The sequence below is a fragment of the Bombyx mandarina genome, chromosome 03, assembly GCF_030267445.1.
Source record: "Bombyx mandarina strain Sakado chromosome 03, ASM3026744v2".
In the NCBI taxonomy this organism is placed as follows: Eukaryota; Metazoa; Arthropoda; class Insecta; order Lepidoptera; family Bombycidae; genus Bombyx; species Bombyx mandarina.
The window spans coordinates 1,379,812-1,402,639 of NC_143210.1; the positions used below are offsets into that span (position 1 = coordinate 1,379,812).

Below are 22,828 nucleotides of genomic sequence, written 5' to 3' on the forward strand. Positions count from 1 at the left end.
ACACCAGGTGGGCTGTGAGCTCGTCCACCCATCTAAGCAATAAATAAAAAGTCGAAATGTAGCGTTGAATGTCAGTAGCGCCCATCAAACTAGAACGCAGCGCCATAGTTAGGTCGGGTGGTTGGTACGTACCCAATATATGTGTACACAATAAAAATATCTTTCGCCTGCAAAAGTCTAGGCCGTGATTGGTGTCTGACCTCGTTCATGACTTAGTCGGAGAGGCTAAGTATCATATATGCGATTCTAGCTTAATTCTCTGAACGATTTCCGCGTTGTAGAAACAAACGTTCCGCATTTATCGGCCGTAAACTAGGAGTTCTCACGTAATCAAACACACTTAGTTCTCGGGATCTAAATATTTTTAACGATAATGCTTTGAAAATTGACACCGCAGTACGGGGAACCAAAGATAGTTGAAAAAAAAGACAATCATGTTTTAATACGTACAAAATTTTAACTAAACAGAGAACGAAGAACACGGATAGATAAATAGTTTTTTTATTGCTTAGATTTGTTGACGAGCTCATAGCCCACCTGGTGTTAAGTTGTTACTGGAGCCTATAGACATCTACAGCGTAAATGCCGCCACCAACCTTGAGATATGAGTTCTAAGGTATAGTTACAACGGCTGCGCCATCCTTCAAACCGAAACGCATTACTGCTCATTAAAGTCGAATCGATAACCGCCTCTTTTTTAACTCCGTTAAAAACTCGCAGATTCAATACAATTTAAGATTACTTTGCTACTTTACTGAATGCAAGGCATTTTGGAGCTCTCTCGGGCCGATATCCCGCATAACCTACGCTTATATCTCTGCCATAAAATATTTGTGGGCTCCAAATTAAAAGTGGGATAAGTCTCATTATCCCAAGACGGGCGCTCATACCTTTTGGTACGAATCGCAATAACAATTTCAATGGCACTGCGTCGTGAGCATCACATTTGACCACTCATCAAGCAAGCAAATCGAATTAACTTAAACGTTACAGTGGTGCATAGTATACTCGTAGCTCTGTCATTCCGATAGAAGCACCCGCTCGAATCGCAATAATAATGACAACGACGTTGCGACGTGACATTTGACCTATAAATAATACATTATTATAGAAAATATATACATACAATAAACAAAATATATACCGTTTCAATATCATATGAAATATATACCAATATTTATATAAAAATTATATACCAATATACATACTAATATACTTACATACACATAATACATCAACAGTATGGAAATAATAAATGATGATGCAAACAAACAGCACTAAGAAGATAAGTAGTGTTCCTTCACCATTCTTTTAAAACAGTTTAAAGTTTGAGCACTTCTCACTGCATCCGGCAGAGGCAGTAGTAGTTTATTTAAAAATTAAAAAACAGTTAAATTGCTTTTTTATGAGTATAGGGGGGCTCCGCCCCTCCCTACCCCCCTTCAGGTCTTCGCCCCTGGACCCCGGCTCGGTACTCCACGAACTTTCGGCGTAGGTACGAGAAAAAAAATAGTATGTGCAGCGCGGGAAAAAAGTAGGACATCTCATCCCGAGTGTTTGCAATTTTACACGCGGGAGGAAACGTCCTACTTTTCTCCCTTGGTGCACAATGTACCTACTATTTAAATTATGCCTAAAAATACATTAAATCAATTAAAAAAACATTACACACACTACCATGTATTTGACGCACACACGCATGCATACCTACTATTTATTTTTGTTCTTGATGTCTGTGGTCAAATTGAGAATAGATTAAATATTGTTTGTCTTTATTAATATTTTTCTATAGTGTAGTCTTGGCAAAGTTTGTGATTATAGAAGTATAATAGTCTTTGAAAATAGAATCATAATAGTGTACAAACGTACAATTTCAATTAATTATAGTCGAATTTCGACTACTGCGGGACCACTAGTATCAATAAAACAGCCCAATAAACCGAAATAAACTTTAATCAATAAATTTATACAATCATTTATTATATTTATAAATACCCTCGCCGGTTTTCCGTCCGTACTTCCCCTCTTTCACCAGTTTATCTAGAACCCCAATTGGTTCGAAAACCGGGTTCCCTGTTTCGTTAAGCATGACGGCAAGAATGGATTTCTTCAAGTCTAGACCGGTGTAATCAGCCAGTTCTAAGGGACCCATCGGATAACCCGCTCCAAGTCTCATAGCGGTGTCTATATCTTCTGCTGACGCATCTCCTATAAACAAAATCATTGTGATTAGATTATCAAGTGCATAAATACTATTAAATACTCATGTATTCTTGTATGTTGGCTTTTATTGAAGAGGATAGATATTGTGCAGTTTTCGATGCTTATTTGACGAAATATTGGTGACAAAACTTTACATTAAAAAAAAAGTCCCCAACTTATTAATCGCTTTGTTTGTCCAAAAGTTACTACGATTTCAGATTTCTTCTTCGATTTTAAATAAGCTTATGAGATATATCGGTTAGTATTTGTAATTGGCTCGTAAACGTTTTTGGCGCCCAAAAACACAGGGGGGGAAACCATTAGGGCCAATTAAAGTTTATTTATTAATTTTGGATGGAAACAGTATTTCTTTCGTAATTAAAACTAATTTTACGGTTAAATCACACGTTTTTTTTCTGTCATTATATGATTTTCGACCTTTCAAATACATTATACATTGCTATGATTGGAAATCCTTATGTTACCGAATGTTTTTGAAGTGGAACTTCTTTAGGGGCGTTTAGAGTAAAATTTAACTCGCGACAGATTCGTTACGGCTAGAGAGAAAATATACAATCTAGGAAAAGTGAGAGCGAGAAAATTGACAGAGCGTCTCGCGAACCGCTCGACCGTGGAGAGGAAAAGGACAAGGCGAGTTAGGTCGTTTTTCTTACACATAACATTCCCTATTACAAGAGAAATTTGATTTAAGGAAGAAAACCACTATACTGGTACTACACACCGCAAAAGAAGTTTCACTTCTTTCACGTGCACCAAGTTGCAAGCACACCAGTTTTTTTTTTATAGCTAAAGATATCGTTACTAGTTTTTACTAAAATGTGCTTATGGTTAGGCAATATTATTATTATCAATGGCGCCTGTCATTTATTTTGAACGCGCAAAATCATTTCAGAAGCGAGCATTCCTTACGGAGTGTACGGGAATTTCCCGCGTAAAAACTGAGATTAAAACATCGAACATTCATTACAAAAGATAAATTGGCTTTAAAGATAAAACCCCTTTCGTATCGTAAACAATATCTTTATCTTACGATAAACTATCATTACGCATACGTATTTCCTGTAAATTGTGAAAATGTTGCTCATGTGATTTTTCAAAAAAAATACTAAAATAGAAATAGTAAATATTTTTTCGTGATTTTCTCTGGTATATCATAGATCGGATTTCACCATAAAGTACTTCGATATATTAGGGGTTAAAGTATGAAATTGCCGTTTTATTAGTAATAGGTACTTCGAATTGACATAAAATCTTCATAGTTTGACATCTGTGAGTGAAACTTTTTCAAATGGTACCTGTGAGGTTGTTCTTTAAAAAAAAAATATAGTGTCATTTTCAATTAGTTGTGTTGGCGTTTGAATATGAAAGTAATGGCCTCTAATATATTAAGTGTATAATCTATGGTAATGGCCGGCAAAACTTGAAAAAGGAAGGTTACAGATTTCGAATATTGGAATTATTTTAAATGTTTAAAACAAACAATTGTCTTCTCGTCAGTGAAGACAATGACTTCGCATCTAGACACGGTCAGAGCAACATCTAAGAGTTTTATAAAAAGTAAAATATACCTAATGGTGTAATAGTGTACAAAGTTTTTGCAATATAACTATATTAACCATGAAGCAGAGTGTTTTAACATAGCCCCTCACCTACAGAACCCAGTCCCCTCAAATTTAACCCCCGCCTATTTCTGCCGTGAAGCAGTAATGCGTTTCGGTTTGAAGGGTGGGGCAGCCGTTGTAATCATACTGAGACCTTAGAACTTATATCTCAAGGTGGGTGGCGCATTTACATTGTAGATGTCTATGGGCTCCAGTAACCACTTAGCACCAGGTGGGCTGTGAGCCCGTCCAACCATCTAAGCAATAAAAAATAATTAAAAAAAACTGTCCAACAAGTTGAATTATGTGATGCACCTGGCAACTTCATTATTCCTTAAATTTATACGAAACGCTGAATCCAGATTCTAGCCAGTTAGTTCTTAGTACGAGAATGAATTTTTGTTTTAGTACCGAGTGGTGTGCTTCATTCAGGGAATTGATAATAGTTCTTTTGTTTTGTCTGCAAACAGTTATTTGGTACTTCTTAATCAATCAGTGATACAAAAACGAAAATTTTTTATCTTTGTTCGGCGCCCCGAGCGAGCGATACCAGCACTACTCTACCAGAAGCCGGAGATTTGCTTCTATCTATAGTATATATTTGGACTTAGTGTAAATACGTAGTATTCGTGTTAAAGCTTCAAAAACAGTGGCAATATATATCTATAGTCTATGGTAATATATAAATCTACAGTGGTATTTACGGATGTTCCGTTATAACTACTGAACCATGCATCCGATTGACTTGAAACTTGGTATCCATGCAGAAATTACATGTACTTAATGGATAGGCTAATATTTATATGAGTGTTGGACTCCCTACACCAGTTGCGGGGGCGTTAATGATGAGAACCTTGTTTGGGTGAGAAATAATAATGTTAATTTTAAATGCCCAGCGAAACGGCCGGGTACAGCTAGTGTCATGTATATAATTACTGGGACATGATCCGGGGTTTCACCAGCGATCAATTTGGTATTCGGTGAGAATGAAACACGCTGCATTTTCCCGGGATTAAAAGTAGCTTGTCACTCTCCGGTACAGAAACTACTAGTCATACAGCAACGGTTAGCACCAGTTTTGCTATGCTTATGCGTTGGTAGTAAAGAAATTCCGATACAGAAACTACTGGTTAGTACCAGTTTTGCCATGCGTATGCGATGGTAGTAAAGAAATACATTCCGCATAGGATTTACGTAAGATCCGCTCTCTGCAACATAGCCGTGGTCTAAAGGATAAGACACAAGGTGTGTTCGTGTCGAGCGATGCGACTTTGCCGGTGTTTGAATGCCGCAGGTAGGTGCAATTTTCCTAATGAAATACGTACTTGACAAATATTCACGATTGATTTCCACGGTGAAGGAATATCGTCGTGTAATAAAAATCAAACCCGTTAATATTATAATTTGCGTAATTACTAGTGGTAGGACGTCTTGTGAGTCCGCAGAGGTAGGTACCACAACCCTGCATATTTCTGGCGCGTAGCAATTACGCTTTTCGGTTTGAAGGGTGCAGCAGCCGTTATGAAAACTTAAATTTAGAACTCATGTCTCGTATAGATGTATTCTAGACTATCATGGAACAGTTGAAGCAATAAGTCAGTTTTTGTATGACACTAATAATTTCGAGTTAGATCTTTTTTAACATTTTTAAAGTGATCTATGTTGTTGTTGCTATAAGTACCTATACGTTTCGGCTTGATATACCCGTTGTTGGAGACCTTGTATAATTAACGTGGCATAAGAATTGAGATTAGAAACGATAGCTGGCCGCTATTCTGTAAGTTTTTTAATGTATCGGTAGATATGGAAAACAATTTTTAGGTTCACTAAACCTAAAAAAAAACAAATCATAAAACAGTCAAACTCCCTTTGCTTACGATTGATGATGCAGTCTTTTAAAGGAGCGCCACACATATTGTATTTTTTTTATATTTGAGAGATTACCAGTGACCCGGAGGCATTTCCAGTTTTACCAGGACAGGTGGACGAGCAAGGGCTCAGCCGGAGGGGTGGGACTTGTTAATAGCTATCCGAGCGCCTCCGAATGAGACCCAACAGCTCAAGAATCGCTTCGCGAATGAATCTACTACTGGATCAGAATCGCGGTCGAGGTCTGGCTATATTTATTTATTTATTAGGCTCACAATGTACATCACAAGCTAAAAAGATACATAAAAAATACAAGTAAAAAGATACATAAAAAACACAAGTAAAAAGAAAAACAAAATCTGGCTTGCAACATAAGTTATGTGCGCACGACAAAACAAGACATAGTGCTGAATTTGTACAACAACGTTCCTTGCAATTATATGACAAAACAATACGACAACGAAAACGAATCTAACTTATAATGTAAGGAAATAATTTTATTCACAATATACAATTAAACAATCAAACACTACTAACGAGGATATAATATGTATGTGTAACCATTGCATTAGACGCCTTTAGATCTAACATTAGAAGTAGGAAGGGATCCCGGTAATCGTACTCGTCGAACTCTGAAAAGAGAGAGTTCGACGTGCAACCTAACCTATACACCAGTCCGGTGAGTTTCTCGTCGGATCTTCTCAGCGGGTCGCGATTCCGATCCGGGAGTACATTCATCCGCAAAGCAGCTGCTCTCAGGTTAGTAGGTCTCCTTCGGAGGCCTTCGAAGGCCGGAAAGGCCTCCGGGCAACCAGTAAGCTTTCTATCACATAAAAAAAAAGACCTCGACCGCATTGAAATATGCGCGTATCACTGAAGTAGGAAACCTATGGAAATGAAACGTCAACAAAAAAATCGTGCCACTGTGACGTTATCTGGCCACAAAACATGGCGGCTTTAGTGCTGCCCAGAAGATTTTAATGTTAGTAGGTTTTATCGATAAACGTTCTTGGCTTATTTTATTTTAAATATTGTTGAGTATTAATGTATTTGTAGAATTTATACTTTAATAGGAAGTAAGTATATTGTTATGTGCAAAGATGATGTGATTTAGATATTATGTGAAATCTAAGACGAGTTCGTGCTTCAAATTTTCCAAGTAAACGATATGACGATTTTTTAAATTTGCTACACTGATTTTATAAAGTTGTCGTTTGCCGCAAAACATAAAAATATGGCATAGTACAGTGCCATCAGCCCATTTCTAGCATGCTGAATGTTATCGTATTTTGAGTACGTGTTTTTCTTAGACTATTACAATCTATTTTAATTGTTTTGCTGACCTAAAGTCCGTAACACACTACCGCAGCGCACCTAAAGGAAGGTGCACCGCACTACCGCACCGCACGCAAATTTTAAACTTATCAAGAGACCGCCTGATAAAAAAAAACACCTACAGAACATTTATTCGTTAATGAAATTACAAACGTCATTCCTTGTGACTTCCTCTCTAATATCACATAATTAATAAATATTTAACGAATTTACAATAGTGTTTTACTCACTGCGGAATAAAACTATTTTATTTATATAGTTCCGAAGAGATTTTGTCGGTAGCCTTTTTCCCGAAATATCTAAACAGAATGTCTAAATATGTTTTGATGACATATTTTAAAGAGGTATTTATGATTAGTGTCATGATGAATAGATTCCGACCGAAAAACGGTGTCCGATATTTCGGATTCAAATATATTCAGTGTATAATTTATGTTTCGGATGAGGGCTCCATAATGAATTTAAATATATATAGATAATAGTTTTGGGGCATCGACTTTCTTGAGATCCTATAAAATATGTTTTAATTATTATTTTTGTATGTTTTAAGCATGATAAAATTAGATATTTTATATAAGCAATCATATTAAATCGATATCAAAGTCATTAAATAATGTACAACCCAAAACAGACGGCCGAACTGACGTGACAATGACATTTGGCGCGCTAAACATGGCGGATTTTCGGCCTCATTAGACGGAGACGGAGACATTTACGTATATTCATGTTTCATTTTATGTACGCACTGAAATACTGTTATATTGTTTTCCTGCGAGTTAAAGTGCTGAGTAAGAACGAGATAGATATATGTTTATGTGTGTGCCTTCAAAATTGGTGCTATTTATATAAGCAATTGTACGTATAGAACAATATGTCGTGTCCCTACTATATAGGTCTATGGCGCGTATGCAATACTGACAGATCTAAATCTGTACCGCACGTCATGTGTCAATTCAAAGCGCGGACGGGTAAATAAAAACCTGAACATAGATTAAAAAAAATTTTTTTTTTATTATTCTCAAAAAATACAAAAGAAATCACAATTAATTTTTTTTTTTAAAAACAGACACATAATATTTAAATTCGAATTGCCACACACCCGAGCATGTTTATTCTAGAGGGATAAAAGACCACAACATTAACGCAAAAAAAACATCAGTTATGTATATTTGTTACATATGTTTATGTATATTTACAGTGATCTTTATTTATCGAAGCAAACAACAAAGAATACATAGTGCCAGCTGTTTCCACATTGCGATCCATGTGCTTAGTGCGAGTTTTTTAACGTTCTCGATAGCGTAAAAGTTAGCTCATATTTGGATGGAATGGGATAGTTTGCGTACGTTTGCCGCTAGGGGCGCTGTTCCAACTGCATACAAAATTGGGTTAACTTTTACGCTATCGAGAACGTTAAAAAACCTGCACTAAGCACACCGGTATCAATGTTGACAGACTTGCACTTGAAATACAAAATATGTCTAGAATGCGAATCGGATTTGGGCCAATTAAGAAGAAATAAAAAATAAGGAATAATATATTTAAATTTAGAAGAAATAAAAACTAAGGAATAATAAATTTAAATTTAGAACAAAAAAAAAAGAAAAAAATAGTCAAAGTATCACTTTAGTATTGTTTATTGCATGGAGATTTGAAGGATCTCCACAATCACCTGATGTGAAGTGGTTACCGGACCACGCATGTTCGTGGTAACAATAAGCACTTAAGACTCAACGTGTTTCAAGGTGGATGGCAGCATTTACATTGCTGTTGTCCATGGGCTCGGGTAACTACTTAACACGAGGTAACCGTAAACTCATCCACCGACTGAAGCAAGAAAAGTAATATTTTGTGTATTGTAAATTTTTAAGATCTCAAAAAATACGTTTGATACGATTATTTAATGTTTTCTTTTTATTATCTTAATAACTGGCTGCTTATTCGTAAATAATTATCAACATAAAAATATTTTAATTTTTCTTATTTAGTTAAAATATGTAGTAAAAAAAATTTAAATTAACTGTCGACATTCATTTAACTTATACAGATATAAAGTAACAAGATTATATCGAGTGGTGAAGGCTATTTGGTTTAAGCGACATTTCTCTTAATACGCGACATTTATCTTTGTAATTAATTATTATATTATTGTAATTTATTATTGTCGGTACCTGTAATTGTGTTAGCATTTAGTGTGAAATCAATGTATATGATACCTGTAATGTTCTGTGCTGATGTATAACATGTTGGTACCCAATAAATAAAATAAAATAAAATAAAAATAAAATAATTGCGTTTTAGTTTGATGTCAGCATGAACAGTTCGATGTATTTAATTGAACTTCAATTAATTTTACTCAATTCAAATCTTTATATATAAATTTCTTCTGTGCGTGGGTTTTGTCAGTGAACTCCTAAACGGCTGGACCGATTTTGAAATTTTCTGTGTACCTTCAGGTGGATTCGAGAACGCTTTAGATTTACAAATCAGCCCGGCAGATGGCGCTGCAGTCGGTATCTAGGTTATTTATCTTTCCTAGAAATAATTTATATGGCAAAACAACGTTTGCCGGGTCAGCCAGTAACTGAATAAGTTTTTTTTTAATGATATCTTTTCCATATTTTTTTTATGGTGATACTTATGACTGGTGGCCCGGAGGCCTTTCCAGTTTCACGAGGACAGGTGGCCGAGCAAGGGCTCAGCCACGAGGGATGGGATTAGCTAACAGCTACCCGAGCGCCTCCGAAGGAGACCTAACAACCTGAGAGCAGCTGTTTCGCGGATGAATCTACTACCGGATCGGAATCGCGACCCGCTGAGAAGACCCGGCGAGAAACTCAGCGGGCTGATGCATGGGTTAGGTTGCACTTCGAACTCTTTGTCGAGTTCGACGTGTACGGTTGCCGGGGTCCCTATGCCTGCTCCTAGTGTTAGAGCTGAAGGCGTCTAATGCTAGAATTATTGGATCTGATGGATCCGTAAGGACGTGGCTTAAACTTTAAATAGCTCTTGTGTAAAGTTTCAAAAATGTCGCGTAAATCATCCTTTAATAGCCTTTCAGCCCTCGACATGATCTGTATGTTCGTTCGACTCTATGGAGACAAGCCTTGCTCAAGCTGACCTTCAGCCTACTTCGAGATTGTAATGCTTAGGACCTAACACTGAAACTTCTTCGATGTCACTCAACTAAACGTAGAGTAATCGGTATAATATCTCCTGTATTTTACATTAATCGAGTTCTAGTATCTAGTAATAGTATTTGGAATATTGATTGTAAAGATGTGATCAATAACGCGACCTCGATTGAGTCGAGGTCAAGGAATTTTCGAGGTAATAACATACCCGTTGGGTGTTGATTTTTTTATTTTTTTATTTTTGTTGCCCTTGTAGGCAGACGAGCATACGGCCCACCTGATGGTGAGTGGTTACCGTCGCCCATGGACTTCAGGGGTAAAGCCAAGTCGCTGCCTACAGCTAATCGGTGATGTATTAATCTATTTCTTATATTTGTACCATCCCTCGCCGGTTTTGATGCCAAGCTTTCCTTCGGCTACCATCTTATCCAAGAGCGGGATGGGTTCGAACACCGGATGCTTGGTCATCTCGTGCATCACTTGCAAGACGAACTTATTAGTGTCCAGACCCGTGTAATCGGCCAGCTCAAATGGACCCATAGGAAACCCTGCGCCTAACTTTAGACCTATATCAATGTCCTCCTTGGTCGCGTCGCCTGAAACGGAATCAATCGTTATGACGTCAGACGCATGGGCACTCGATCGTAAATCAAATCCGAACAAAAACAGTTTCACTGTAAAAAATTGCGCCAAGTCCACGTTTATAAAACTCATCTCAATAACATTTGCACTTTAGAAAAAAAAGAAGACTTCAATAGCTTTCATTCTCTACAAAAATATGTGAAATACAAAAAAATACCAAGAAACCGTCATAAAGATGAAAAAATTAAAAAAAAATTGTTGAAAATTTAAAAATAAAAAAATTAAAATTTTATCGTACTTGGCGCGCGTCATTGAGTACCCCAAAATTTTCAGGATAAATGAACATCCTTTCAATGTTTAGAAATTTATAAGTAGGTCAACCTATGAAATGCATAAATGTAATTAATGAATTATTATTTCATAATAAGTTTTACAAAAGTTAAGTAAAATCGACATCTCATACGTATGTTATTTGAATTTTTTTCATTTCCCACTCATCTTTTATGATTTGAACTAAACACCCTCTCGTGTTCGCTTATACAAATACAAACTACTTACGAGTCGATACGTATGTATACGTTGGCTTCAAAACATTAGAAAAAATTCTCAAAGATGTTTTTCAAAGGGTAGAAAAGAATAATAAAGTTTCAGCTGAATCTAAAGGGGTCGAACGCAAAAGTGGTCGATTTGGCATATAATAGCCCATAGGTATATAGTGAGAGCTGTTGAAAATTACCGTAGTTCTGTCTCAATTTCTCATAAAACGCTAACAAGAGCGAAAAAGACAACCTGGGTAACTTTTTCAGCTTTCACTGTATATTAAAGCAAAATGGTTTTTTTCTCGGGTTGAAATTTTCTCGGGAAAAATTTTGGGGTACTCAATGACGCGCGCCAAGTACGATAAAAATTTTATTTTTTTATTTTTAAATTTTCAACAATTTTTTTTAAATTTTTTCATCTTTATGACGGTTTCTTGGTATTTTTTTGTATTTCACATATTTTTGTAGAGAATGAAAGCTATTGAAGTCTTCTTTTTTTTCTAAAGTGCAAATGTTATTGAGATGAGTTTTATAAACGTGGACTTGGCGCAATTTTTTACAGTGAAACTGTTTTTGTTCGGATTTCATATCTTTTTGTTAAGTATTATTTTTTGCTCATTTATTACTTAATAAAAATAAATTATAAATAGTCACTCAGCTTAAAAGCTAATGAAACGCTCAATTAATTAGTGTTTTAATGTTAGGTGCCCGACTGGCATGAGACTCTCGGGTTGTCAGTTTCGGTATCGACCGGGGACGCGTGTATTCCACTTCAAAGTCTGGCGCGCACTAATTGGGGGTGCGAATGATGCAACAGATGCGCGGGCGCGGGTAGCGCGGGGTGGGTCGTCGCGGCACGGACCTGAGTCACATTCTCTTTGGCTGCTGTTGCCCCGCGAAACGGAGCGCTGCGTTACATACTCCCCCTCCAAGTTGGGAACGCGTCCCGAGTCCAACTTGGGACTGTTAGTCTGAAGACGCGGCCTTCCTCTCTGCCTCTTTGGCATAATTGGATCCGTACTTGAATTTGACGGAGAGTGGGTTAAATCCGCGGTGTGATACTTGCCGATGACATTGTTTGACAAGTCTGCTATGAAGTACGTTGTAGGACTAACTATCTTTACTACGCGATACGGGCCATCCCGTCGTGGCATGAACTTACGTGTTACACCCCTAGACGTATAAGCAAGCCATAACGAAGGAAATACTCTTCCAGTAGGACTCGGGAGCAAGCCACGGCGGTGGCATCAACAAGTGCGCAGAGTTCTACCCATCTTGTAGCTACATCCTCTACCAGGAGTACCCATCGCTCCCCCTGCTCTCCTTCCGGCAGTGGCCCGAACAAATCGATTGCGAGAACCTCTCCTCGCTGTTGAAGCACAGGAGTGAGCCTATACGGCGGTACCGATATAGGCGGATGATCACCGGTATCAATGTGGTGCTCGGCGTAAAGGGTTGGGGCTCCCCCCACCCTAAAGATGTCTCCATTCTGCGGCAATAAATGTGATAGCTGCTGCCGTTCATCGGAGCCAAGCATAGAACCCTTATCATCACGCAGGAAGTCAGCAGTAGAAGCAAACATGCATGGCTTAGGGCACTCATATTCAATTGGATAGGTAACCCGTTTTCCCCGAAAAATGCCAAGTGGATGAAGCAAAGTCAAGCACAATACCTGCCGCCACCAAAAAATCCATGCCAAGCAAAGTTTCATTATTTTGAGCATCTGGAAAAACAGTAAATTCAAGGGCTACTGACCTTTCGGGACTTATCCTTATTTCTAGAGTAGTGAGCAAAACTCGGCGGGTGCGTGCGGAACCGTCTGCAAGCCTCACCCGACGCCTGGTTTCCTCACACGGATGGTTATGCTTTAACAGCAATTCATAAAGCAACGCACCGGCAACGCTACTCTTAGCTCCCGTATCCAACAAAGCATTACCTCGTATACCTAACATTTGAACACTTAAAATTGGTCTTAACCTAACCTGGTGCTCAGTAGAGTTACTCTGGGCAACACTTTTCACATTAGAATTAATCGTCGAAAAATGTCCGACGTTTTCCATGGTCACCCTATTTTCGTTCATCATGGTCACCCTATCGCGGCCACTTGGTACCTCGGAATAACTATGTTTTGGTTCGGTACCACTCGAGTAACGCATCAGGGGCCTATTCCTAGAACTAATATTATGGTTTATATTATGATTAAGTCTAGAATAATTTTGAAGTCTAACCTTGTTATCAGTACCGAAAAAGCGCGGAGGAAGAATCGCCTTAAAATCGGTAGGATAATAATTATTTTCATTATCAACAAAACATTGTTTACAATTATTAATATAAATGGACGACTTTACGGTGTTTGAAGTGCAAGCTGTATGCAACGAGCTGTCGCGATGAATAGAGTTCACTGAACTTGACAGCTGTGTATTTACTTTACCAATAGGTAAATCGGATGTGACTGATCGGGTCCGTGCAGCGTCGACGGCGTAATAACTTGCGTTACACTTTGTACACTGAGACGGAGTAACACCTTTGGTACCACACCCGTAACACGAGGATACAGCTTGCGTATTTTCGTTGTCGAATTTCGTTTTTGACGCTAATTTTAAACACTCATCACGAATATGTCCGTACTTTTTGCAATAAACACAGAACAGTCTTTTAACAATCGACGTAGATGATACATTATCAGTGTTCGTGTAGCGAGGCGCGGGGACTCGAACGGTGCTCGGGGCAGCGCTGTCGTCGCGTGGCGGGCCGCCAACGGCGCCCGAGTTGAATATTTTCCGCGGCGTCATCCGCGCGTATGTATGCTGCGAAGTCGAAGCACCGGCGGGAACTTCGCCTACGGTACTACCCGATGAACGTGGCGTCGCTCGCTGAGGATGATGAATAAATTCAGGCGGACTGGTCTCGTGGATGGAGTCCTCGATATGGCGCGTTTTCTTTAATAACGTGTCGTATGAAGTAATTTCGTCTCTTCTTAATCTTTTACGAACACGACGGTGTAGAAGGCCGTAAAGCATATCAATTTGAACTTTCTCACTAAGTTCACCAGGTGGGAGTCGAGCTAGTAGGGCTCATGTTCTGGCAACGAAGATCTCAGTCTTCTCTCTTTGTCCTTGCGACATTGAAGAGCTAAGTAGACTCGATGGGGCGGTCTGCAATCACCGAAAGCGCTTCGTAACGATGATAAATGCTGAATGCTGCCATTTGACTTTCTTGTAATGACGCCATGTTGTTTGCGGTAAATGTTGGCGTCGGTCCCGCGGTTGAACCAATTTCTTCTTCAACGTCTTGAAAATCGGATTGACGCCGTGACTGACGACGAGTACGTGTCGTAATTACGTAGATTCACTCCGAAATACTAGTTAAAGGGCCCGCGCTTGGGCTGCCAGTTTAATGTTAGGTGCCCGACTGGCATGAGACTCTTGGGTTGTCAGTTCCGGTATCGACTGGGGACGCGTGTATTCCACTTCAAAGTCTGGCGCGCACTAATTGGGGGTGCGAATGATGCAACAGATGCGCGGGCGCGGGTAGCACGGGGTGGGTCGTCGCGGCACGGACCTGAGTCACATTCCCTTTGGCTGCTGTTGCCCCGCGAAACGGAACGCTGCGTTACAGTGTAATAATAATCAACATCAACTTTTACAAATTAAAACCGAATTAAATTTTGTTTCAAATGTGAAGGGTAGATGACGCTGTTCTTAATTATTTCAGAATTTAAAATTAAAATCTGAAAGCCTTGAAACATCAATCCGCATAAATGTAATTTAAAAACTACAGTAAGAGGCTTAAATAAAAAGCTGAACTTAACTCAGCCTTAATTAGAATTTTCTTCGGAATTCAATAGTAAAGTTCAAGTTATTTTGATGAAATCAAAACCGAAATATTCATAGCATCTTAAACAATCACCTACGAATAAATATTAGTTATTATATTATTTATTATTCGTAGACAATCACAACGGTTTTATAGTTTTGGGAAGGGATTTTTTGTAACGCCATCTCGTAAAGTATTTCGGTATTACATTACAAAACAAAATTGTTTCTCCAACAGTAACAACAGTACTTGCTTCGGCAGTACTTAAACTAAAATACTAACAGTAACAACATTAACGTTATTTAATGTATAAACCGTTCAATAAGAACTGCAAACTATCCCCTTGAAGCTACAGTTTATGTAGGAATAATGACTTTTTGGCGGGAACGCGAGGTGTGAAGTTGTGTGATTTGTTTTAATTTGTCTATTTAGTGTTTCTTCGGGTTTAAATGTGTAATAATAGTGGTTTATTAACTGTTTAATATCTGTGAAAGTGCACAAATGTGGGAAAATGAAACAAAGCCGCTGTACGTAACTTCTCGGTTTCCTCCAAAAAGTCCACTGAGATCTTAGTAAATGACCACCACCATTTTACTGAGATTATATTTCATTCCATATCATCTCATCTCATTTCATTTCACTCCATAATATCATTTTTCATAAAAATATGAATATAAATTAAAATAAGACATGACTTAAAGGTCTCAGTTACCAGGTCATAAAATCCATTACAAATAGGAATAATTCCAGCGCACCCTGGCGGCCGTAGATTACCATTCTCGAATATTTATAGTCTGTGGCATGTCACTTTTAACATCGAAAAAAGTCAGGATCGAAATTTTTGAGCGAGCCATAGTTTGTGGTGATAAAATTAATAATTTCAAGTAGATTAATTGTTGTAATTGATTTAACTAGTTAATATCAGTAAAATAAAGTTGTGAGTGATTGATATAAAATACAATTTAGGAACCAGAAGTACCGTAGAATTAAATAAAATTTCGCAACCTCAAAAAACTGTTCTGCTCACAGTAAACACAGTCGGTAGTCTGGCGCTCCGTTTACAACGGGATTTTTGAACGGAACTTGGCGCCAGATTCTACCGAATCTGTGGATTTCGAAAAAAATTCCTAATAGAAGTCTTTTTTTTTTTAATTTCTGTAACACAGCCTAGCGCATCTTCATTACATGTGATTCGGCGCTAAAATGAGCGGCTAGCTAACCACAGATATACACACAACACAGAGAATAACTATTTAGATAGGTACCGTGTATATTGATTCTGTGCTAAAAATAGTTAGAAATAATTTAATATATGTACATATAAATAATGATTCGCAATTAGTATTTAGATCAATGTTTCCTAGTCCCATTGGTATGATGACTATTCCACCTTTCAAGCCGTGATGTACTATCGTTTCGCGCCAAAAATAAACACCCATATGCTTTCGATTGAAATTAGGGAGTTGAGTTTTTCTTGCATTTTCTGATGAATCACCGTAAAATCTGGTAACATCCATATAACACTTGTCCACTTTTTCCCTACCTATGCTGATAGCCTTGAGAGACTATTTCTGCTTCGTCTTAACTTGTAGGTGAGCTCGCGGGGCTCAAACCGGAAGTGTTGCTAACACTGGCCCTAGCAAGAGCAGTACTTCGCAGAATCTACCACCGGATCGGAAACGCGACCCGCTGAGAAGATCCGGCGAGAAACTCAGTGGGCTGTGTCTATGGGTTAATTTACTCGTCGAGCCCTTCGTCGCAACCGACGGGTTCGGCGGGGACGGTTACCGGACGCACCGATGTGCTTAAAGAATAACACTGGAAAGACTATAATCTTTTATAATTTAAAATATAAATTAAATAGTAACTGATCGCTTATCTCTGTTACGGTAAGAAATTTCTTAGCTCAAGACAATACAGTAAATAGGCACAGCGTCTGAGATATGTATATAAAATATGAAAACACGTCTTAATAAAAAAAAAACTGATGTTTTTATAACACTTACTAAAATATTTAACTAACAAAATACATTACTTACATTATTTTTATTGTGATAATAAAACTTCCATGAAACTTTAAATTTAAATTTTATGCATAAAATGAACTGTCGCTGAAATAATAACTAATAAATTTTGGTCTGACATGAGGTATCCAATGTTATTAAAATTTTTAAATTGTATATTCCATGATTTATTGAAAATTTCTACAACTCAAACTAAACGCCAGACATGGATTCATATTAATGCGAATTTTCGTTATATGTAGGTATTTGAAATGAAACGTGTGGCGACTAAAAAGGTCACACACATACTTCATCATATTTGGGCGAATTCGAAAAATGAAGAATGACAGATGGTTGCCAAAAAAAAGATGAAGAAAATGTTTCATGTAAAATAACATAAATAAACAAGACATACAAATAGTAAATAAAATACACTATAAAGATAAGCACGTTTCATTACAGAGTAGATGAAAGGTCTTCACATGGTTTGTGATGGTTGCGAAAATGTATTATGATGATCCCTGTTCGAACTCCTAAATGAGGATACAAAAGTACCTTGAATTAGTGAGGGGTATATATTATTTCTTATTTCATTGAAATGAGATGAAACAACGATAGAGGCTAAGCAATGACTGGTACACCAGGGTCAACAGTAGTCAACACGCTTGATGCACCAGTAACCGAGCAATGGGACTAAAGCGGTGTTCAAATCCCTCGATCACATACCGAGAGCCGTGTACCGTGTAAGTCACGAAGAAGAAATTCGATCGTGTAATAAAAATCACAATTTATATATTTATATTGCTTAATAACGCCTAGAAGGCATGGTTTTCGGCTCGAAGGCCGTTACGTAATTAAGACTTATTTATAAAAATCTGCTGTGCTTCTCGCCGGATCTAAGTGGATCACGATTACGATCCGGTGGTAGATTCAGCGGAGCACTTTTCTCTTGCTAGGGATAGAGTTAGCAGTCACGCTAACCCGTGAGCTCTACCTGTTAGGTACTACCAATAGTTCTAGACCACACGGATAGGTTCCATCACACTGCCCATTTCTGCCGTGAAGCAGTAATGCGTCTCGGTTTGAAGGGCGAGGCAGCGGTTGTACTGATAAAAATGAGACCTTAGAACTCATGTGTCCACGTGGATAACGGCATTTACGTCCGGTGGGCTCCGGTAATCTCTTTTTTTTTATTTATTTTTTATTGCTTAGATGGGTGGACGAGCTCACAGCCCACCTGGTGTTAAGTGGTTACTTGAGCCCATAGAGATCTGCAACGTAGACGCGCCACCCACCTTGAGATACAAGTTCTAAAGTCTCAGTATAGTTACAACGGCTGCCCCACCCTTCAAACCGAAACGCACTAGATGGGCTATGAACACGTCCAACCAACAGAGCCATAAAAATAAACGTGGAGCCAGAATAGAACAGAAAAGACAGAACTCTTGTCTGCCTTCCCGTTATTAACTTTGTATGGACCAGTAACCACATAGCCAGCTTCACTGCAAAAATGAAAAAAAAGAAACAAGGCATTATTAGCCTATATTATTGGATAGTAAGTAGGTATTATAAGGCCACATCACCGATTTTAATATTACTTAAATGTCTCACTATTCTTTTATAACATATAACAGCACGCAGAAACCCCTATATTTTTGATATTTTTAATCTTATATTGGGACTAGTAAAAACTGGCACATACTATAGATGACGGTAGTCAGAAAAGACATCATCAAACAACCCTTTTAAGAACTGAATCGATCCAAAACCAATAAAACTTGGGACCCGTTTTCTTGACAGTTGCGGTCGCCGATTTGCCTGTGCTTATTTTTTTTCCTACCTATGCTGATAGCCTTGAGAGGCTATTTCAGCTTCGCCCTAACGTTTGTAGGTGAGCTCACGAGGCTCAAGCCGGAGAGTTGCTAACACTGACCCTAGCAAGAGCAGTGCTTTAGCGGTAGGCAGCGGCTTGGCTCTGCCCCTGGCATTGCTGAAGTCCATGGGCGACGGGAACCACTCACCATCAGGTGGGCCGTATGTCCGTCTGCCCACAAAGGCAATAAAAAAAAAATAAAAAAAAAAATCTACCACCGGATCTAAAACGCGACGCACTGATAAGATCCGGCGAGAAACTCAGTGGGCTACCCTGCCTGTGCTAAAATCTAGTTTTAGAATGCAGGAAATAAACAAATGCCACAATCCATTCTCACCTCTTTCGTACATCCTCAGCGCTTCAGCACTGTACGGAGCTAGGAGCCTGTTGACAACGAATCCTGGAGTGTCCTTACAAGTGATGCAAGTCTTGCCCACAGACTTGCCCCACTCCATCATGGTCTGGTAAGTGTCCTCGGAAATGTGATCGCTTTTTATAACCTCCAGGAGTCGCATCACTGGTACTGGATTGAAGAAATGGAGGCCTCCGAACCTGATTTCGAGTATTACTCAATATTTAGCATAATAGCAAGACTGAGACTACCTTTCATTAGTCACATAGCTAACTGAAGGTGAAAAAAAAGTGTCTTATAACGTAATATTTATTGAGAAATAAGCTTATCCCACAAAAATGGTCTCAATGGACTCAATTCGCACACTAATGCTTCTGTATGTAAGTTAATAAAATAAGCAAATAAGTGAATAAAAACTTCAACATACTTATCTTTCCTTTTGATGCCCGAGCCGATAGCGTTCACTGATATTGATGAAGTGTTAGTGGCTAGAATTGTGTGCTCAGGTGCTAACTAAAAACAAAAGATATACTTTATTATCCACACTATACAAATATTATAAATATTAAAGCGTGTTTGTTTGTCCTTGTTTACTTACGTCGTAACGAAGCAACGAATAGACATTTTTTTTTAATTAATAGATTTCAGTCAGAGACGTAGGCTTTTTATCCCTAAAAAAAATCTCATTCTCACAGTAAGCGAAGTTTTTAGTCACCACGCCAGTGAACCCGAGTCTATTCTATTGATATTGAGATTACGACCTCATTTCTCAAGGTGATCGACGACATAATTGCATCTGTAGGCTCTGATAACGTTTTTTTTTTATTGCCCGTGCAGGCAGACGAGCATACGTCAGAGCCAAGCGGCTGTCTACTGTTAAGTACTCTCCACAAGCCTCGTTTGAAGAAGGACATGTCATAGCGCTCGTGAAACACGGGGGAGGCGAGCTCATTCCAAAGCGGGATGGTACGTGGCAAAAAGGTCTCTGGAAACGCACTGTGGATGAATGCAGTGGCTCCAGGTAGTATGGATAAACTCTACTATGGTATGATATCTCAAACAATTCCTTGACAAGTTTCACCAGAGGAAGTACCTGCAACTGGTATGTATGTACATCCCAATATTTACAGTTAAGCAATTAATTATTATTTTATGAGAATAAAGACAATATGTCTTACTTTGTCAAGTTTGTTGAATAGATCTTGCTTTATGTCCAGCTTTTCAACAATGGCTTCGATAATCAAATCTGCATTCACACTGTCTTCAACTTTCGTGGATATTTTGATCCTGTCCAGGGATTCTTTGAGGAAGCCTTCAATTTTACCTGGATCATCTTTGTACAGTTTTTTGGCTACCCTGCCTAAGTTGGCTTGGATAGTTTTCTGGGCTTTATTGAGTATTTCCGGCTCTAAATCTACTATGGTCACATTCTGGCCAGCCTGCGCTGTTACCTTCAGAAAAGAGTAGTTATGAGAACAAACAGTACAATAAAGTTACTAGCTATATATAACTATTGTGAGACTTCATCGAAGATGTGTTTACGCTTAAAACAGGGTTTTTTTTAAATATTTTTTATGTTGATTTTCACGTTTTGACATGAGAGAGATTTTTGTATAGTTAAGTCCAGATCAGAATTGAAATTATTTCATTTGTCATTAATAAATATAAAATTTTATCAATTAATTTATTTGTTCTAATAATTAAAACATGATTTAAAATTGAGAGTTAATAAGCTAAATTGAAAGCCACCTTTTCAATAATCAGGTGGAAAAGAAGAAAGAAAATTCTTTATTATCATTTGAAAGATACTTTCAACAAAATTGTTATGAAGAAGATATTTTGAGTGGGTTTTGATCAAAGATTCTCAGGATATGCTGTTCAGAAAAACAAACAAAATATAGGTAAATGTACTTGATTTCCAATTGAGTTTTGAAATCTAACTTCCACTCAAAATTATATCTAAATATGTAATTATTTACTGTACATTATCTGGCATGCCCTAAATTTTTCATCATTTTGGGGTATCTTATTGGTTTTATCTTTTAATTAGCTTACAGGTAACATGAGCTTAAAGATACAACATTGAAGTCTCAATTACTTTAGACACTCTCTCTGGTACTTTCTAAGCGGTTGCTAGTTGGCTAATTTAGGCCATATAATGAAGTGCAGTCATGGGAGTTTACAACTGGTTGTACAGTTCTTAAGATAGGAATAAAGGAGTTAAGATACAAAAATAGGCGAATATACTGCTGCACCGGACAAATGAAAACAAACTAGTAATTTCAGTTAGATTCATGGCTGGATAGATTTATACTGAGGATTCTTATTTCAATAAAAACATTTCCTCAGTTTTGTGTTGTACTAACACTTTTTCATTTTATGTTATTACTTTTAATTTTAATTTTATGTTATTACCTTAATGAATACATAAATATACAGATTCTCTTTATTTTTTGTTTTGAGATTCTCAAGAGAATGACATGTCACTTTTTAACTTTACAATTATGAAGAAAATTTATCGAGGAGTGAACTGTTATTTACAAAATCTTCCGTTTGATTTACTATGTTGATAATTAGATTAATTTGGATTTTGAATCATGCACTATAAAATTTCCGAAACACTTTATAAGCTTTTTAGGTTACCTCATTATTTAATTTGAATTATGATGAAACACCACAGTAAACCTGCGTAAAATTTCTGAAATCTTGAAGTGAGTATTAATTAAAGAAAATTTAAACCACTTATAGACCAAATTAACTTTAAAAAATCTACATCACTTACCTGAGCGATTCCTGAGCCCATAAGGCCCCCGCCGATCACTGTAACTGTTTTAATCGCATTCTGAGAAGTTGAAATCGAAAATTTCCGAGTTAAAACGAAAATTTTATTCATCTTCAATTTCTTCTTATCGTTTCTAAAGCCGGCCGGTAAATGACGTGTACAGGTGCAAAAATACTAACTTCCCACTCAAGTTGAAGTAACATAAATGTAAAGCCAGTACAAAGTCCATATATGTTGATAAACATACGATAATATTGTTATCATTTGGTAACTCTTAGGTATTACGGACTTACCTGTCATAAATACGTTCTTTTTTTAATACTGGCGGTGTAAAACTCATTTTTTTTTTCAATATGTAATATGACGATCTTTATTTAAAATGCAAACCACCTCTGATTCCTTTCGTAATTAATATTCAATAATATCTGCAAAGTTATGGAAAATTTGTCTTAACAATTGTCATAATCATTTACTAACGTCACAAACATATGATTTAACAACGTTCGAAAACGTTAGAAAAGTGTTTTTTTTTAAGTATGGATTCAAAACATTATTGCGAACTTTTCAAATTAATTTTTATATTTAAAATTTTTCCTCACAATATGTATATACTACGTTCAGTGTAAAGTTAACTCTCAAATGAATTTAGTTTGGGTTTTTCTCTCTCTTTCTAATCGATTTTTGTATTCGACGATGTCGTTCATTTTGCTTTTATAGAT

At 37.5% G+C, this 22,828-nt stretch overlaps 2 protein-coding genes across 4 annotated transcripts in view; both read right to left on the minus strand.

The window, feature by feature from the left end:
• Positions 1-22,699, minus strand: part of Ipk2 (Inositol phosphate kinase 2) — a 34,969-nt gene extending 12,270 nt beyond the window's left edge. Inside the window, exon 1 of one of the 2 annotated variants that reach the window (XM_028183902.2) lies at positions 22,403-22,699. The gene's annotated coding sequence lies outside the window, so the exon portion shown is untranslated. Of the gene's footprint in view, positions 1-20,505; positions 20,644-22,402 lie in introns of those variants that run through there. The other variant, XM_089736256.1, reaches the window with a different exon arrangement.
• Positions 1,936-22,409, minus strand: LOC114250158 (hydroxyacyl-coenzyme A dehydrogenase, mitochondrial). 2 transcript variants are annotated; one of them, XM_028183913.2, is made up of 5 exons: positions 22,110-22,375; positions 20,506-20,778; positions 19,755-19,840; positions 19,313-19,527; positions 1,936-2,208 (listed from the first exon to the last, which is right to left on the minus strand). In XM_028183913.2, the coding sequence occupies exons 1-5, from the start codon at positions 22,218-22,220 to the stop codon at positions 1,973-1,975; spliced, it is 921 nt and encodes a 306-aa protein (XP_028039714.2). In that variant the 5' UTR covers positions 22,221-22,375; the 3' UTR covers positions 1,936-1,972. The 2 variants fall into 2 exon arrangements, with proteins under 2 accessions (XP_028039714.2, XP_028039723.2); XM_028183922.2 differs by lacking the exon at positions 1,936-2,208 and adding an exon at positions 8,018-10,758 and having other exon boundaries at positions 22,110-22,409.
• Positions 22,700-22,828: the final 129 nt, after the last annotated feature.

Excerpts from the sequence above, each read along its gene's own strand:
- LOC114250158 (XM_028183913.2), bottom strand. The coding sequence starts at position 22,220 with ATGAATAAAATTTTCGTTTTAACTCGGAAATTTTCGATTTCAACTTCT. Across the intron at positions 19,528-19,754 it reads GGCATCAAAAGGAAAGATAA|GTTCGGAGGCCTCCATTTCT; the intron begins GTATGTTGAAGT and ends ACTCGAAATCAG. Across the intron at positions 2,209-19,312 it reads GCTGAGGATGTACGAAAGAG|GAGATGCGTCAGCAGAAGAT; the intron begins GTGAGAATGGAT and ends TTTTGTTTATAG.